This window comes from Ctenopharyngodon idella, chromosome 22 (genome assembly GCF_019924925.1).
Source record: "Ctenopharyngodon idella isolate HZGC_01 chromosome 22, HZGC01, whole genome shotgun sequence".
In the NCBI taxonomy this organism is placed as follows: domain Eukaryota; kingdom Metazoa; phylum Chordata; class Actinopteri; order Cypriniformes; family Xenocyprididae; genus Ctenopharyngodon; species Ctenopharyngodon idella.
The window spans coordinates 26,834,962-26,855,281 of record NC_067241.1 but is presented as its reverse complement, the minus strand read 5'-3'; the positions used below and the strand labels follow the sequence as shown (position 1 = coordinate 26,855,281).

General features: G+C 37.7%; 1 protein-coding gene and 1 long non-coding RNA gene across 6 annotated transcripts in view; one reads left to right on the top strand and one right to left on the bottom strand.

Moving 5' to 3' along the window:
* The window catches only part of LOC127505305 (uncharacterized), a 38,766-nt gene extending 25,225 nt beyond the window's left edge, over positions 1–13,541 (top strand). Inside the window, exon 3 of the long non-coding RNA XR_007927682.1 lies at positions 12,530–13,541. This is a non-coding gene — a long non-coding RNA (uncharacterized LOC127505305). The remainder of the gene's footprint in view (positions 1–12,529) is intronic.
* Positions 1–20,320, bottom strand: part of arhgap46b (Rho GTPase activating protein 46b) — a 90,640-nt gene that overhangs the window by 21,751 nt on the left and 48,569 nt on the right. For 3 of the 5 annotated variants that reach the window (XM_051880757.1, XM_051880759.1, XM_051880758.1), the window contains exon 3: positions 1,779–3,093. In XM_051880757.1, the coding sequence (XP_051736717.1) occupies positions 1,779–3,093 (1,315 nt within the window). Of the gene's footprint in view, positions 1–1,778; positions 3,094–5,027; positions 5,288–14,692; positions 14,778–20,320 lie in introns of those variants that run through there. The other 2 variants (XM_051880761.1, XM_051880760.1) reach the window with 2 other exon arrangements.

The window sequence follows — 20,320 nt, the reverse complement described above, 5'->3', positions numbered from 1 at the left end:
ATTGATGAAGTTAATGAGGCATGTAAAGGCAAGAAAAAAGCTGAAGGGCCAGCAGACATATAGAGGAGGCTGAATACTATAGGTAAAATGGACACATCTTTACACATTTAAACAAAATAAAAGAGATAAAATAAAATACAAAATGATCATTATCCATTCACAAAGAATAACATAGGCCTACCTACATAATGCTTAAGATAAAGGTCATTTTGAATAAATTGTACGGATGTGATTTTTATCATTTATGATCATTTGATTGATGACAAACTTCTCTTAGTGTATTAAGATCCATAATATTATCTCCACCAACTCAAGCTCCCCAGGAGAAGCCAAACCACATGTGGAGCACTACACTAATGACAAATGGAACTGTCAGCACACACATCGAGACACATTACCCAAATGTGCCAAATCACAATGAGCTGTAAGAGCCGACTGTCTTGTACAACCACAACACCTGGCTGAGTGAATGAGGGGACTAGCCCGGTCTCTGTTTTCCTTTCTCAATTATTCTGCAAATAGCACCAGGACTTGTATTTCTGTTATGTTTTAAAACAGACAGGTTGTTTCTGGTGGAGCACAGACTAAAGGTTAATTTATGTTCCAGTTTTTCCAGCACTTGTGTGGGAATGACTTCATGAACAGCATTAACACACATGCTAATTCTACCGAATGCAGAGCATGAATCCAAAACACTTAATATCTTTTTCAAACCCTGCTGAGATGCATTGCAGTCCAATCCCTACACAGACAGCTGCCTTCTTAAAGTCACTTAAAGTTCTCTTCTCTGATGATGTGTTTACTGGTGTGAGAGCGGGACGACCTGTCACTCACATGAGATCACAGCAACTATCTAATCAGTTCCCCATGGACAAAATCAAGTCATCACAATAGGGAAGAAAAGATTATCGCAACTTCTATTTCATACCGACTTTAAGTTCTGTTCATAATGACAGCGATAAAATTGCTCAAGTCCCTGCACTGTTGCTTGCTAGTAAGTGTTCTTGCTTGAATACAACTGTATCATGAAGCAGATTACATGAGTTCCACTGCCTTCAGTGTCAGTAGTTGCAGTATTATGTCACTGCATATTTACTCTGCTCAAGTAGGTTATCTGCCTTTATTATGACCAATATCCGTTATCCACATAAAACACACTCTCCACACAGTCATTCAAGAAAACTGCCTGAAAAATTAATTTAGTTCTCAAGCTCTACACTTGACCTACTTGCTACCCGATTCCCATATGTACATCCCACACAAACAAACAATCAAACATACACACATTTCAGCTGTTCTTTTACTTTTGACTCTTTTACATCTCTCCATCACCAATCCTTTGCACACTACACTCACCTGTCTCATAATCTTACATTGTCCCCTTTAATCTTTTTTCTGAAGAAAAACAACCACTGGCCTTTGTACAGTCCTCTTAATCTAAGCACAACACACACACACACACACACACACACACACACACAAAGTAAATCTCCTTAGAATGTAACATTCACACCCTCTTCAGCTCAGGAAACCCCAAGCCACGCCATCTCCTGCATAGTTTCTACAACAACCGGATGGGAAGCGTTGTTTAGCTTTTCCACACCATAAGACACAGTGGGACCCTCAAATGTGAGGTGTAATAAAAGAGAGAAGGGTAATTAAAAGATAAAGAAATAAAGGAAAAGGGAATCAGCCAGATAACCTCACTGGACTGACCAAAACAACGTTTCCAGACTTACACACTCAAGCAAGTGGACAGCTGCGAAAAGTGTTTGTACCTGTGAGGGTGACCTCTGCGGTTCTGGAGATGACAAGCTGGTCTGTGATGTTACGCTCTTCTCCAGAGAATCCACTTTCTCATACGTCCTCTTTTGCCGGCTTCCAAGCCCATCTGTCACCAGTGGCGACAGCAGCACGTCACCAGGGTTGTTGCCCCCACCCCTACACAGTGATCGGTTACTTGATGTCACATCCTCCCTTGATCCACACCCTCTTGCGCCCATCTTCAGTGAACTGACTGGGGAGCGGGCAGTACTTCCAGAAGCCTCTGATCCCATCTCAGTGTCCAGACTGGCCTTGCTACCATGAAGTGTGTTGGAACGGTTCACCACCGCCCTCATTTCTGCCATCAGCTTCTCATTCAATGCGTTTAACTCGCCACTGCTGCCCACTGACCCGGGCCGACCAGACCCAGTACCCAGAGCTGCACGCCGACGGTTTTTCCTTCGCAGACTTGGGGATGGCCCAGTGGAGTAGCCAGAATCCTGGTACGTGACGGCAGCAGGGCCTGGGTACTCCTGAGAGGCCAGGCTGCTTTGACGGCTATGGCGAGGCTCCAACAGTCTCCACGATTGCTTCTTCTCCAGAGAGATTTCTTTCTTAATCTGGGCAGAGACTGGAGACTGGGGCTGGATTTGAGGGACGGCTGGATTTGAAGGACCCTCAATGGGATTAGACATCTGGGGCTGGTTCTTGGATGCAGCTGCATCCACATTCACCATGTGTTTGATGCACTCCCGGCCGGCCGGACTGTACTCACTAGCTGAGGAGCTGGAGATCTGTTTGGAATGGGGGAACTGGAGGAGTTTAGGAGGCTGGGTTCCTTTCGGAAGGCTGTGACTGGTGGAGTTGGGACCTCTGTGTAAGTGGTGAGCCCCTTCTACTTCCATTTCCACTGGGGGTTCATCGTAAATAGGGGGATCTATGGGTGGAGGTTCATCGTAGATGGGTGCTGAGGGTGTAGCTCCATATTGAGGGGACGAGGGGCGGGATGTACCTGAACCAGAGCGCTGGTGGGCCGAGCAAGAGGAAGAGCTAGAAGTGGGCAAAACCAGACAGAAGTTGGCATCCCCCTTTTTGAGGTGGTAACCCTGCTTGGAGTCTCCAGGTAAGGCCATTTTGTTGAGCAGAGCAATTCTGTCAAGCTGCGCTGTGTAACCTGGTTTGGGTGAAGTGCTTATGTTGGTGGGAGTGTGGTGGAGAAGGTGGTGGGCAGTAGCTGGTCCCAGAGACTGGTTTCTTCCAATGCTGTTAACTTTCACCAACATGGCAGCCTTGGATCCAGGAGCAGGCTGCCATCTTTGAGCGAAGTCCCTGAAACACACAAAAAAAAGAGGATACTGTCAAGACATGCTGTGTTGTACTGCCTAGAACTGCCTTTAAATATGGCATTAGTGACTGATTTGGAATGCTCTACGTCACTGTTTTAGTCAACACCAGCTCATTCAAGTCTGAGTCAAGACCAAGACCAGAAGAAGGTCAAGTCAAAACTGGGACCACATGCTCTCAAGTCCATGACAAAACCATGAAAATATGGTCTTGATCTTGGTCCAAGTTCTCAATTACAAAACTTGTTACATAGGTAGCAACTCCACACCACAAAAATATTTCTCTTCACATGAAATTCAAGGGAGACTCAACTTGCAATTGACGTTAAGATGCTGCTAACAACTCAATACTCTATGAATAAAAATCTATGGCACAAACAGATATTTGGAAAAGTAGTGCAAGTGAAGCACATTTATCGAAACATTTAAAAAGTAATCAACATTTGAATATGCATAAACCAAATAAATCCAATTTTACAATTCAATTCATTTGTAATATGTTAAAGTTATAAAAATGTATCATGTTACTAGTATCCTTGCTATGAAGAATAATATCTGGCAATATCCTGTGGGTATTTGAGAGCTAAACATGAAACTCTCTGTAAATCTATCCATATCTAATAGAGAAGAATATGTGGTTGCGATGCCAAGGCTGGCACGGTCCTTTCTTCTCTCTCATTTTCTTTCAAACAATATCTCATACATGCAAAACAAAGCCAATGAAACAATGTGTTTAGCCTTCAGTAAAGAAAGGGTAAGCAATGACAATTTTAATATTAGTCTAAGGATATTGTTTTAGTATCAGAGAGCTGCTTGTGACTGTTTCAGTCAAAGCACAAACAATGTGCAGACACACACGCACACACACACTATCCAGGCCACTGCAGTGGAGTGTGTAGGAGAAACACAACAGGAAAGGTTGAACAGACAGTGTGTTCCAGCAGAGTTGAAAAACAGGAATCCACTATGGACTGCTATAGTGACGCTATCAAAATGTTACAACAACATTACAAGAATGCTGTAACAGTACTATAAAAACCTCATCATGTAACAATTCCATTCACTTATCTCTCACCTACACATGCTGAACAACTGTAACCATTTCTGCATGCAAGGGTCACACACACACTTTGAAGTTTACATTTGGTGTGTATACATACATAAAAGTACATGTGCACACGATTAGTTCTATGTATACAGTTTGTGTGTGTTTGTGTATGTTTAAATGCACAAACCACTCATGTTCCTTCACACAAGCATAAATGGATGTCAAACGCACATGTTCCTGCAAATGCAGAGAAACCCTTGAAATTCCAAAGCAGCCTGTAGAACGCCACTGTGAACTCCTGCAACCAATGTGTGCTTACATGTGCGCACACGCCACAATGCACAACCGTTAACATACTGCACGCAAAAAGAACGTAAAAAATCAAAATTAGCTGATCTTTGTTTGGGCTGAAACTACCTTCAGACCTTAGACCACTAATCCAGATTATAGTGTTACTCTGTGTGTACATGCTAATCTGAACTCTGCCAGACGTGCAGTTTCCTTCCCACCACAAGTACATCAAAACAAATAAGCATCTACGCACAAGTACGTTTCACTCAGACTTGGTGACCAATCACACACACACTACAACTGAAACAAACAACTCAATCGGATCAGTTTAAGAACTTCTAACCACTTTATATAAGTGCAGCTAATCAAACTACACAACATGTGCAGTAACACGCAGCCAACTTTTCCATTACATTACAAGAAACAAATCAACCATTTATATCCATATATGAGCAAAAATATATACTCAATACAATTGACTGCATCATTCAAGATACACCTGTTGCACATGACCATCTACACTCACCTGAGACAGTGATGCACAGCGTATGCTTAAGCATGCAGTCAGCAATTATACTTACCCCCGGCATACCCATAGAGGGCACGGCGATCTGTAAGGGTGCTTGGGGTGACTGAGAATTGTAGAGAACACCTCCCTCAGCTGGAAACGCAAGAAAAAACAGCCAAATCGAAGAGAAGAAGCAAGTGCCTGCTGCTCTAAACGTCTATTTTTAGCTAATCGAGCTCTTTCTGCATTTCTGCAGGTTATCAACTTCGGCTCAAATTCTTACAGTCATCCAGTGTTCGTTTAATTATGGAGTGGTATGGAGAAGGACAGCAAGAGAGAGCGAGGGAGGAAAGGAGAAAGGGAGGGTGAGAAGGACAAGGAGAGAGGGAGGGAGGGAGGGGGAAGGCGGCTACTTTCGGCCCTCCTCTGGGTTACAGTAGCATGAATGTGAGTCTTGCCATCGTAACACACACACACACACACTTACACACATTCTCAATCCGCCAGACTCGATCAGATCAGACTCTCGGTGTGTGAAACAATACATCTTCAACTCCCCGAGAGGCATGTATTAACTAAAGAAACACTTCACTACACTCCATTCCTCAAGTTCTCGTCTACTCTGAGCTCATTTATAAAAACACACTCTTTGTTTGATTCAAGTGGCTGTCTACCTCTTGATCAGAATCTTTCTACGCTGTTCAAAGCTCAAACTTCTCTTTCTGTTTCTCTGTCCACTGTGGTCTTTCCCACCCATTGTGTCTACTGTCTCATGGCCAAATGTCAACAATCTATTCACAGTGTTGAGTAAATACAATGTCGCAGGCTTGTAAATAATCTCAACACAAAGAACAAAACACATCATTCTATTCTGTCTCAGTCAATAAAGCTTCTTGGTGTAAATATTAGGATAAAGTTATGTTACAGTGGGATTGTGTGATTGTATCTTATATTTCCATGTTTATTATCAGTCTTTCATTACTCTGGCCCTGTTTACACTTGATATTAACATGCCTCTCAAATTAATTTCATCTAAAGGGGGGTCTCTTATTTACACACCTCACTTAAAGCACTACAAGGTTAACAATGAATAAAGTGCATTATTTTTGCTTCCAAATATACATAAATCTTAATGTGGTGGTGGTGGTTTTAGTAGAGTAATACAGAAAATCAAAAAAAAAAAAAAAAAAAAAAAAAATACAGTAAAAACAGCTGTTTTCTATTTGAATATATTTTAAATGCAATTTATTTCTGTGATGTCAAAGCTAATATGCTGATTTGATGCTCAAGAAACATTTCCGATTATTATCAATGATGAAAACTGCTGCATATTTTTGTGGAAACACTGATACATTTATTTATTTATTCCAAGGATTTTTCAGGATTTTCAGAACTTTGATTAATAGAAAGTTTAAAAGAACAGCATTTATTTGAATTAGAAATCTTGTCTATCAATATAAAAATCTTAACCGTAACTTTTGATCAATTTAATGCATCCTAGCTAAAGAAAATGATTCATTTCTTTCAAATAAAAACATATCTTACTGACATATATATCTGAATGATTAAAGGGTTAGTTCACCCAAAAATGTAAATTCTGTCATTAATTACTCATCCTCATGTCGTTCCACACCCGTAAGACCTTCATTCATCTTCAGAACACAAATTAAGATACTTTTGATGAAATCCGATGGTTCAGTGAGGCCTGCATTGCCAGCAAGATCATTTCCTTTTTCAATGCCCAGAAAGCTACTAAAGACATATTTAAAACAGTTCATGTGACTACAGTGGTTCAACCTTAATATTATGAAGCGACGAGAATACTTTTTGTGTGACAAAAAAAAACAAAATAACGCCTTTATTCAACAATATCTAGTGATGGGCGATTTCAAAACACTGCTTCATGAAGCTTTACGAATCTTTTGTTTCGAATCAGTGGTTCGGAGATGCAAAAATCACATGATTTCAGTAAACGAGGCTTCGTTACATCATAAATGTTTCGAAATTTCAATAGTTCACGTGACTTTGGCAGTTTGATACACACTCCGAACCACTGATTCATTATATACGTCTTTAGTACCTTTCTAGGCATTGAAAGTGTTAATTGTCTTGCTGGCGATGCAGGCCTCACAGAGCCATCGGATTTTATCAAAAATATCTTAATTTGTGTTCTGAAGATGAAAGAAGGTCTTACGGGTGTAGAACGACATGAGGGTGAGTAATTAATGACAGAATTTTTAATTTTTGGGTGAACTAACCCTTTAAATGTTTACACTACAAATGTGATCAGGAAAACAAATGGTTCAATGAATGAAAACGAAAAAAAAATTTAGTAGAACAAAATGGGAAAAAAAGTTCTTAAATGCTGGTAACCATTCAATAATGCTATCATTTCATTCTGATAATTTTTCATAAAACCAAAAACAAATAATTTTTCTTTTTTCTTCGATTCCTTACATTGCCCCCATGCTCTTAAGGCGCTCTTATTTGTTCTCAGCACTCTCTGACAGTTTCTGCTTGTTTAAATAAACTGAAAGGCATAGTTTTCAGCATGTAGTCATGACTTAAGCTGTGATTACCACTGAGTACACCAGCTCATTTATCTCCTGAGGGGTGAATTCATCTGTGATGGCCAGGTGTTGAGGTTCTCACACACACTCATTCACAGACCCAACCACAAAAGACTCCCAACATCTTGGCAAGTGCAGACCATGCTGATTGTGTTATTTGCACTGAACACAAAGGGATGCTGAGAAAGGCTGGACAGGGGGCCGGAGTGCAGAACGGGGGTGTCCTGAGGGAGTGAATGTTGGAAAAGTTCAAAGGGCGTTTCTTCTACAGCATAAACAGGAAATACCAGCGCAGCGTTCACACTGAGCAAAACCGAGAGTAATGCGTGTGCTGTGCTATAGTGATGGAGAAAACAAACGAAAGCACACGCTGCTCTTTCCCTCTTTGACTTTCGAATACCAAGAAGGTCTAATATACCTGAAGATCTACGGCATTCCTCTTCATCTCAATGGTACTTGTTCGGCTGGTGCAGGTCCCCCGGAAGTATATGAACCAATTTTTTTTTTGTTTTTCTTCAGCCAATCATCTGAGATGTAAATGTCATGTGACTGATCACTATATTAAGACTCAACGCAGGAGACAGGAACAAACTATCGTGTCACATTTTTAATTTTTTTTTAAGATAGATACATAATATATAATATATATACTGTGTATATATGCAGTCTATCTATGACCTCTCTATTACTTTTTAGTGAAGGGAAGTAATTGCAACTTTGTATAAATAGCATTACTTATGAAATGAGAATATGAATACAGCCAATATGGAGTAAGAGAAATATGAGTTTAACCTCTCAGTGGAGCTCAGAGGCTAATGAACAAACACAGAGATACTCAGTAGGCGGGTTTGAGGAGGCAAGCCAGTCACATTTGCCTTTGTTCGTCAAACTACATCTGTCCCGCTCACTATAATCCTGTTTTACTCTTAAAGATAAGAGTAAATAGGCGTTTCATAGGGTTCCAACATCTCCTCTTCCTATCTCCCCAAAAGAATATCACAAATGCATTGAAACCATTGGCCCACGTACTGTATACAGTTCTTAGTTTCATACTTCATGTATACAACAACTGAAGCCATCCAAAATCACATGTAAGACTGCAAGTAAATGTTTACATATGCTGACAGTAAATATGTTAGTGTTATGACAGATAATCGAACAATATCACAATCACAATTTGTGTGTTTTTTATGTGCCAACAGAAGAATTTGGTCAGGTGTAGCAAAAAGTACCAGTGGATTAAACACCAGAACTATTAGAATGCTGTAAAAAGTACTAATGGATTAAACACTAGAACTATTATGGGGCTTTTCCACTGTGTGGTACGACTCACCTCGGCAAGGCATGGCTCGGCTCGCTTTGCTTGGTTTGGTTTGCTTTTCCACTGCAGTTTAGTACCACTACAAAGTGGGTGGAATTATAGACTGATTGTTATAGTTGCGCCACCACCTCGTCTACTAACAGACATTTCTTTTTTCAAGTTGCATACGACAGACATTTAAAGCAAGTCGTTTAAAAAAGTTGTGCTAACAGTGGCTGTTGCTGACTATTTACCATGCAGTGGAACCATGTAGTGGAAAAGCACCTAGTCTCATTTCCACTGAAATTACCCAGAACAATTTGTCCCATGAACTCCATCGTACCTGAGGGGGAAATTTTTACCCGTAACTTTATTTAGACCCTGGTCCCTGCGGTCAAAACACACCGATTACCACCCAAAGTCCCTAGTTCCTGGAATAAGGTCCTGCGGTGGAAACAGGGCTTTAGAATGCCATTAAAAGTAGCAATAGATTAAACACTAGAACTATTAGGCCACTAGAACTATTTACACTAGTGCATTTTCATTTTAAAACGCATATGTTTTGCTACAGTTACACCTGTCGTTTACACTACACTGGCATTTTCGAGCCTCGAAAACGGAGATTTTCGAAAACACTGCAGACCCCATTTTAGTTTGAAAACGCCAGTGTAGATGAGGATCGTTTTCATTTTAAAACGCTGTTTTAAAACAAAAATACACTAGTGTAAACGGGGCCTTAGAATGCCGTAAAAGTATAAAACACTAGAACTATTAGAATGCTCTAAAAAGTACCAATGTATAAAACACTAGGGGCCCTATCATACACCCGGCGCAATGCGAGTGTTTTTTGCTAGTTTCAGCCTGATGCAGTTATCATTTTCACGTCCTGTGCCACATTGTTTAAATAGCAAATGCATTTGTGCTCATTTGTGCGTCCATGGGCGTGCTGGTCTGAAAACGAGGTGTGTGCAGGTGCATTGTTGGCGTGTTGCTATTTTGAGGCAACTGAAATAGACTGCGCCATTGACCAACTGAAACCTGGTCTGAAGTCAATGGCACAATATTTTTTTTTGTTATTTAAAAAGCGTGTTAGTAATATGCGCCTATAGGCGGGTGTACAACGCGCGTACACTCTGCTTGTTACACCATGGCGTGAGTGCAGCTGGCTTTTAAAGGGAATGGGAGATGAGACTCTGATTGGTTTATTGCACGTTACGCCCAAAACACACCCATTACTCATTAAGAGACTAAGGAAAACCTTTTTGGACCATGCGCCGGGCACGCCAACCATTTTTCCCGTCATTAAACTAGCAAAAGTGAATTCGGACACGCCCTAAGTGCACTTGCGCCGTGCGTTTTACACCATTGGCTTAGAACGTTAAAATAGGGCCCTAGAACTATTAGAATGCCCTAAAAAGTGCCAACAGATTAACCACCAGAACTATTAGAATGCTGAATGCTGTTGTATAAATATCTATATTTAGTGGAGCTGAAAAGGATAAACAAATCAGCAGATAGACAGACAGATACAGCTGTGTTGTGTTGTGGTGAAATCTGTGTAGGTGTCATTGTATGACTGGATTTCAGACTCTGAGTGTGACAGAGCGCAGAGAATCACACACACCCACAAAAACACATCCCAAACACACAGTTCCCTAACAAACTGCACACAAACACTTAATTTACCACAGGGGGAAAAAAAATAGATCCATTGGGAAGGAGAATGAGAAAGAGCCAGACACAAAGAGAGAGAAAGAGAGAGAAAGAGAGAAGGGAAACGGGTGGGTTGTCCTAAAGGGATTTGTCATGGGAAAGTCAAGCATGGAATCCGAAGAGACTTCGGCATTCACTGGTTTTGGAATGTTGTGCACATAAAGTATATAAAATTATGCATGTGCTTGTTTGTGTAAGTGTGTGTACGTTTACAAAGACTCAGAACACAACTAAAATACTGAATTACTGCAAAGCAATAAGCATGAGAATGATAGAGTGTGTGTGGCCGAACACGAAGGGAATATCACTATCCTTTCTTCATCTCACTTCACAAGGTCAAAGCTTTTGACCTCTGACCTCCAGGCCAACCTTACTGACCCGATGTGGGGAATATGAGCTCAAAATACTCCACATTCCATATGGCAGCACTCACACACCCTTATCCACCCCAGACTGCTCACTACATTTGACAAACACGCTCCATAACACTCGCTCGGCTCACGGATCAACACGTGTCTGTGGGAGAATCGATTTGGCAGTCGCAGTGTTTAGTTTCATATACTGAGCTCTCTGTCATGTCTGTCGCTGCGTCAACAACTTCTGAGAGGAAAAATATGTTTGAAGCTGCTGAATTTGCAGGAAGAGAAAAATAGAACTAAGATCCGTTTGAAATGTGAGCTAACTCAATTTGGTCATGGAGAGTCAAATTGGGTTAGCAGTCAGGGCGTTTTAATTAGCGTGGCAGAAACAGTGACAGAGCGAGATGAGGGGAAGAGTTTCTCTGAACTGTGAGATGGATGAAATAGTTGAGGAACAAAAACAAGCTTGTTATCATAAGGCTTTCGGTTCTTAGCTTACAGAAAACAGTAAGCGAATAGCTGCAATTTTTTAGCATGTACTAGCATAAGCTGCCACAAAAACTTTCTTTAAAACTTTTATGACAGAGAGAGATGGCTGTCAAAAAGATAGGCCTTTATTGTACTATTTGTGTCTAGTATTTTGTTGTCTAAATTACATTTAGCATTTTGTGTAGGAAATAACAAACAAACAAACCTGAAATACCCTACAAAATTTTAAAAATTATTTTGCAAAAAACATAGATTTCAATACATCCGGCACAGAACATGAGTCATCATATTTTTGGTCCAGTTTCAATGTGCAAATAAGTGTAAATCTACTAAAAGTGAATTGTGATCTTTTTGGAGCACACTAGAAGACCTCAAAGAAATGGACATGACTAAAAGCTAATATTTTCATTTTAATTTCATGGCATGAAATTAAAGCTTAAATAACACTCATTCAGATAGTTTACTCAGTATACCGACTCAATAGTGCTCATGTTTACTTAGTGAGCAGGAGCCAAATTCATCAAATGTTCCAAGGTGAAGTGTATTGTCTATTAAAATGTCAAATTATTTGTTAAATGTTAAAATATTTTCTCCTATTCCATCTTAACATGCAGAGACAACTACAAGAAAACCATTCATTTGTTGATTATTAGGTTGATTTTTCCAAAAAGTCTAAACACTGCCACTATCAAAACATTGCTCTGTTTGTTTAAGCATCCTGACCAGCATCTATTTGATTTATCAAAACGATAACAGTATAACTACCTGATGACCTCCATAAATAAAGCTGCTGTCAGTGTAAACTAGGCATTCTTTGCACATGCAATAATAATCAAAATATAAATTTAGTATCAGCAAATTCATGGCAGGAAGTGAGTCATAGTGCCTGTGTGACAGTGATACAGCAGTGCTCTCCTGATAACGGCCTTCTTTCTGAATGAGGCCATGAGTGATGTGACACAGGACAAACAGATTAGAGCGTAAATGTGACCAAAGTCTTTGACAGCACTGTGTGAATGCAAGAGCGAGTGCATGCTAGTGCATGTCATCCCATCATACAATAACACTCGAAACAAAACCTCACACACATGATCAACAAATTAAATGGGGTAGTATAATATCTCCCTTCATTTCTGTCTCTCAGGGAAGGGATACCATAATGAAGAAGATGTGAATTTCTCATGGCTATGTGCCACTGAAGAGGAAAATATGGCAAGTATTCAGACGGGCATAAACACAGACTGCTAAAACACGTGGGTCCTGAGTGAGAGGGCTTCTATGAACTCAATGACCCTCCTAATGTTACTCAAGACCTACAAACTTCAGCAAACAAGTGGAAATACAATGACTATTTATGATAAATTCGATCATGAATATCAGTGATTTTAATGTGTTTTTATTAGGCCATTAAGTTTCCTACAGACCACGGCAGCAGACCAGTTTCATAGCTACTTATGTATTCATGTAATTAGTAATATTTGAATAGTCACTCTTAATTTACTGTGATACTGTGAAGCGTGTAATTGCTAGTCACCAAATGAAATTAAAAAAATATATAATTTGTGTTTTAAAGCAGGTTTGGATGGTCAAGCAGATAGCCCTGCCCCAAACTCACACTATTGGGATAGAGAGGAAAGGGAGGCAATCAAAAAATTGGATGAGAAAATAATCCATATTACAAAAATAAAACGGTGCAAATTTTACAAAATGCGACATTAAAAAGTGTATAAATCATTGTGTTTCTAAAGAAACAGCAGGAGTCCACATCTCTCTTGCCTCCCCTGAGCCCATTGAGTTTTAATAGACCCCCTAAAGCATGCAGTGAGTTTTGTGGGGGGTAATTGAGAATGAATGGGGTAAAGTCACATGAGAGGAGGTAATGCCTCCATCGCACTATGATTGGATATGTTTGGTTATGATTCGCTATGATTGGTTCATGTGATAAATCCTGTATCTTGTTTTCGCTCACGTTCACAAATCAGTTTGAATAAACAAAATGATGGCATTGATGAGAAGACCATATTACTTAAACAACTCACCCACTTGAACTTGAAATGGCCTGAAAACATGATGACATGAAGTTTTTTAGTGAGTGTTTACTGAGCTAGATGACTGACGAAAATAAGTTAATAAGACTATTAAAAAGTCAACTTAGTTCAAAAATAAAATATATTGTTTAAATTGTTACTGCCTTTATATATACTTTACAGTATATATATATATATTATATATATATATATATATATATATATATATATACACACACACATATATATATAAATATACACACACTGCTGTTCAAAAGTTTCGGAAAGATTTTTAATGTTATTAAAAGAAGAAGTCTCTCCTGCTGACTAAAGCTGCATTTATTTGATTAAAAATATATAAAAAAAACTGTAATATTGTGAAATATTATTACAATTTAAAATAACTCTTTTATATTTAAATACATTTTAAAGTGTAATTTATTTCTATGATGCAAATCATTACTCCAGTCTTCAGTGTCACGTGAACCTTCAGAAATCATTATAATATGCTGATTTGCTGCTCAAGAAACATTTATTATTATTATCAACGTTGAAAACAGTTGTGTAAATTTTTGTTCAGGATTCTTTGATGAATAGAAAGTTCAAAAGAACAGCATTTATCTGAAATAGAAAGCTTCTGTAACATTATACACTATCGTTCAAAAATTTGGGGTCAGTAAGAATTTTTTATTTTTTATTTTTGGAAAGAAATTAAATTAATACTTTTATTCAGCAAGGATGCATTAAATCGATCAAAAGTGACAGTAAAGACATTTATAATGTTAAAAAAGATTTCTATTTCAAATAAATGCTGTTCTTTTGAACTTTCTATTCATCAAAGAATCCTGAAAACTGTTTTCAACGTTGATAATATTAATAAATGTTTCTTGAGCATCAAATCATCATATTAGAATGATTTCTGAAGGATCATGTGACACTGAAGACTAGAGTAATGATGCTGAAAATTCAGCTTTGACGTCACAGAAATAAATTACAGTTTAAAATATGTTCAAACAGAAAACATGTAGTTTTAAATTGTAACAATATATTTTATAATATTACAGTTTTTCTGTATTTTTAATCAAATTAATTTAGCCTTGGTGAGCAGAAGAGACTTCTTTTAAAAACATAAAAAATCTTACTGATCCCAAACTTTTGAACGGCAGTTGTATATATAATATTTATTTAAAAACTGATTTATTCATATATAAAATATTTATTCAAAACTGAATCTTAAAAATAGAATGCTCCAGACACTTCGGCATCGTACGTGTGCTTACCAGGGCAGACCCTACAATATAAAAAGCATGAGCGTGTCCTGCTGGGTGGCCCTTTGAATTGAGCACTCGCCCTCTGTCTCTGATGCTTCCTTTATCTCTTGCAGCCCTATAATCACACACACACACACACACACACACACAGCACACACACACACAGCACACCATACACCATACAGCACACACACACACACACCACTAAGTAAATAGTACTAGTGTCTAATTGATGTTACTAAACTTGCTGCTTCATTTTAGTAGAAGCAGAAGATATCATACTTCTTTGTTTATTCCATCCCTTCCTTTATTTCTTAACCTGTATTTCTGTAATTACCAGTCAACCCACCCTAAAGTCTGCTATGTATTTGGTGAAGCTGGTTTTGAACCTGAACAGAGCGTTTCTGTGTTCACGGAGTGGAAGGCTAGTCCTCTGGGTCAGGAAACATATGAATACCTCTCTGAGTACTGTGTGTGTGTGTGTGTGTGTGTGTGTGTGTGTGTGTGTGTGTGTAGCACCATGCCAGTCTGGGCTTGGTCAAAACTTTGCTCTGCTGTTTCTGGTATAATTAACTGTTAATAAATGAAAATAATAGGTTATTAAGTGAATAATTGAACATCATTATTTTATTTTATTTTTTATTTATAACTGAAATATTTGGTCATTTAACACTTAATTTAACACAAAATTACATTAAAGATGACTGTGAATACATTTAGGATAAGTGCAAATGCGTGTATAAACTAAGCTATCAGGCTAATCGGGTATCTGTATGCTATGCTAGTACATAAGCTAACTAATACAGACATTAATAGTCCTTATAATGTAGTTGAAACAGCATTTATCATAACATGATTTTGTAGGAATTGTAATCAGGCGCTAAAGAGAGTACATATTAAAATCAATTTGAACCAATGGGATTTCTTGGGGTCCTAATGGAGACCCAATTTGTCACTACACCGTCAATGCAAGTGAATATGTCATTGAAAAAGTGACGGTGGCGAATGACGTCAGCACAGGTGGACACCAACCGTGATCACATGACTCTTCTCAATGCCGCAATGAAGGACGAAGGCTCAACCCAATGTTTGGCTGACCTTTAAAGACTGCGCGGAAAGCAAAAGCTTGTATTATCATTTCGTCTGTGTCCATTGAAAATTGCAGAGTTTTTCATTTCCTTTTCAACCTAAGATTTTCCGGGTCAGTACATCTACCTTGGGTTGTTTTGCCTAAAGTAAAGTGTAAATGCAGATATCTGATATGGGTCACTTTTAAAAAAAGATGTAAGCTGGTTGTCAAAATAATTGGATATAGTCAACAAATCAGAATTGGGCATCAAAACCTGCAGTGTAAATGTGGCCTAATTTGTTCAAATCCCAGCCTGTAAGTATAAGTAGTGATAGTGATGCTGTCTTAGAAAACGGCACTCACAAACAGTTTCAGGCTTGTGTAGGCACACGTGAACGTATACAATTTACCGGTTCCTTTTCTCTAAAGACCATGTGCTACTGAAATATCTGCATGTTAGATACAATGTCGCCCCCACAGAGGAAAAGATAATGCATGAGATCTGAAAGGACACGTCCAATTAAAGCATCCGCATGCAGGATGATGGATCCAGAGATAGAAATAAAAACAATAACAAAAACAACAAGAGGTGGTCTGTCACGAGATGATCTCCACAGATTAAACCAGATGTCATGCTGTTCTTCAAACATCACGTATCGCATACTGAAAACACATTCAATGAAAACAGACAGACCTTGCTATTCATGAAAGCTTTTCATTATCATGCTGTTCCAAACCAATATGCTGTTGTTTTCCTGTTGAGTAGAAAATTGTGAAGAACCATTGGGCAGCTCTTGATGCTATAAAAGTGGTCCACATGACTTACTCACTACATTTTTCGGAAGTAGGGCTGGAGATATATTGAATATTGGCGATGTTATCACAATATCTTTGTTTACGATATGAAATTTAAAAAGCTTATAAGACAGTTTGTCAATTTCACTCACGTCTCATGAGTATGTTGCTTTCAAACGCTCCCATGTGTATTAGTGTGAGCGCTCTATGAAAAGCGTCAAAGGTTTCTGTTTACAATGTGTTTAATAGCGGTGAGCACATCACAGACATGTGTGCTGAGCGTCGAACACGATGACCAATCAGAGGTGTTGGTTAGTCAGTAGTGAATCCAATTAATACTGCTCAAAACGCTGGAGTTTTCATTCTACATGCCCATAAATCATTTCATTATAACTTACAATGCGTAAACATGATGTAAATAAGAGATTCATTGCGCAGTGTAGAAAACACTGACCATAACGGTGATCATAACGGCAAATTATGTGCAGAGCTCAGTCAGTGAGCTCACGCTGGAGTGATTGACAGCTTAATGTCAAAACAGATCTGTGCATTAAGTCTTGAAGTGTAAATGCAAACTAACTGACCTGCCATTTATTTTATGCAATGTGTAATGTATTTTTGTTCTTCATGTGTTTCTTGTTCTTCAAAGAACTCACTTTTCAATTTTCTGTAGGATGATTATAGGAAGATATCATTTTCATATTTTTACATTGGTACCTTTAAGTAATTGATTTTAAATGTTCAATTTGTGTTCATTTAATAAAAATCAGTATGCTGTCACTATGCCTAATTTATTTATTTTTTTGCAGTAAATAATTTTTTTTATACTTATAAAATATGTATAAAGTTGTTCACACACACACACACACACACACACACACATTTTATATAAAAATATTTATATTTTTTGAGAGCATTGGGAAAAATATCAATATATATATTATCGCCAAAGTTTGCAAAAATATTTAGCAATATTGCCCAGCCTTGTTCTGAAGGCATACGATAGCTTTGTTTGCGGAACATAATTTAAGGTATTTATGGCATCATATGACTTAAGAAGACATGGAAAGACAACTTGGTCAATTTATATGCAGTGTTATGTTAGTAATAGTATTTATAGTATTTACTATTTATTATTATTTTTAAATTTAATTTAATAAGAATTTTAAGTGCTTTGTTGTTATACACACACACACACACACACACACTCGCGCATATATATATATATATATATATATATATACATATATATACATATATATATATATATATATACAGTGCTCAGCGTAAATGAGTACACCCCCTTTGAAAAGTAACATTGTAAACAGTATCTCAATGAACACAAAAACAATTTCCAAAATGTTGACAAGACTAAGTTTTATATAACATCTGTTTAACTTATAACATGAAAGTAAGGTTAATAATATAACTTAGAGAACAAAATTGTCAGTTTTACTCAAATTAGGGTGATGCAAAAATGAGTACACCCCACTGAAAGTCTCTGAAGCAAAGCTAAATTTTAGACTACAAATGTCTAATTTAACAAGAATTCAACCACAGGTGAGTCTAATTATTCATTACACAGGTGTCCAGCAGACAGTTGACTATAAAAGGTGTGTTCATTGAGACATTGTTTAAAATGTTACTTTTCAAAGGGGGTGTACTCATTTACGCTGAGAAGAAGAAGAAGTTTTTTTTATATAGCGCCTTTCCATAGCTCAAGGTCGCTTCACATAGTGCTATACAATACATTTGCACATCCACATACACAATACAAACACATAAGGCCACATATAGCCACATCATCCAAAATACATATTGAAAAGATACGTTTTTAGCTGAGTCTTGAAGGTAGGCAAAGATGATATATTACGAAGTGTAAGGGGTAGCGAATTCCATAATTTAGGAGCATTAACACTAAATGACCTACCACCTACAGTGGACAGCCTAAAACGAGGACTGGACAAAAGACCAAGCTCAGATGATCTGAGGGACCGGGCAGGAGAGTAGGAGTGGAGTAGGTCAGACAGATATGGAGGAGCAAGACTATTTAATGCCTTAAATGTTAGAAGTAATATCTTAAAGTGAATACGTGATGCCACAGGGTAGCCAGTGAAGATCATGCAGTAGAGGAGTAATGTGAGCAGAACGCCTGGTACAGGTGAGAACTCTTGCTGCTGAGTTTTGGACATACTGTAACCTTGCTATGAGTTTTTTAGGCAGACCAAGAAATAGAGCATTGCAATAATCCAGACGTGATGTGATTAATGCATGAATTAAGATTTCAGCATCAGCTAGAGTGAGAGAAGATCGAAGACGTGCAATATTACGAAGATGGAAAAAAGAGTTTTTAACGACAGAAGAAATATGAGAGGCAAAAGATAGAGATGAGTCAAATAAGACACCAAGATTACGGACAGATGAAGAAGGCTTAACATGAACCCCGTCAATTTCAAAGGACAGGTCCATGCTTTTGACTGAGGTAGCAGAGCCAATCATCAATATTTCAGTTTTGTTATTATTTATTTTAAGAAAATTCAAGGACATCCAATGCTTGATATCCCTGATACATGCAGTAAGTGAGTCAGGCAGGGATGGCCTATCAGAGCTGGTGGTAAGGTAGATTTGGTCATTAAAAAGGTAGATTTTGGTGATTAAAGTCATCAGCATAGCAATAAAACTAAAGTCCATGCATGCGTATGATGTCACCAAGTGGAGAAATATAAGTGATAAACAGAAGTGGACCAAGAACTGAACCTTGAGGAACACCCTGTGAGACCGGAGCAGTGGCAGATTTATACCCTTGTATGGTGATATAATATTTTCTGTTGCTGATGTAGGAAATGAGCCAGGAAAGCGCTGAACCAGTGATACTACCGATATCAGAAAGGCGAGAGATGAGTATATCATGGCAGACTGTATATATATATATATATATATATATATATATGTGTGTGTGTGTGTGTGTGTGTGTGTGTATATAGAAATGAATGAGAAAACACTTAAAATTCTTATTAAATTCATTTTTATAATTTTTATTTAATTTTTCATATATATTAATTAGCTTGAATTTATTTCCGTTTTAGTAATTTTGGTACTTCAACACTCTTTTATTTCAGTTTCTAATTGTCATTTAAGCATTTTAAGTTTTTTTTTTTTTTAAATTTAGATTTTATTTTATTTCAGCTTTATTTCAACTAACAAAAAACATTTTTAATAGTTTTAGTTAACAATAACAACGCTGCTTTTATGATACTTCTATGATGCTTTTGCATCATTATTGGAACTTCACTGTAAAAAATGGCCGTGATTTTAATGGTAAAAGACTGTAAAAATGCTACGGTGAAAAACAGTTGGTTTACAGAAAGTTTCCGTACTAATATATACGGTGAAAGACTGTAATAGATCTAACAGTACATTTAATGTAATTTTACGGTAAAATACAGTTAAATTTACAGTTTTTGGAAGTGAAAAATAACAAGTCACTGTATAATTTACAATGAAAAAATAAATTGACATTCCCACAATTCCCTGCGTGACACTTCACATTTGATGTATTTTCGTTGAAATAACTCTTCTTAGTTTTTCTTAGATTTTTCTAATCAGTTATGTACATTAGGGTTTTATGTTACATCTAATGTTGCTAAATTAATGTTTATTGCATTTTTTAATGTCATGTGTGTTACCATGATTGTGTTTAGTGTTTGTATGAATGAGGCACCTTCTATATATTAGTATCGTCCTTCTCAGCTGGTGGAAAAGCTGCTTGTGAT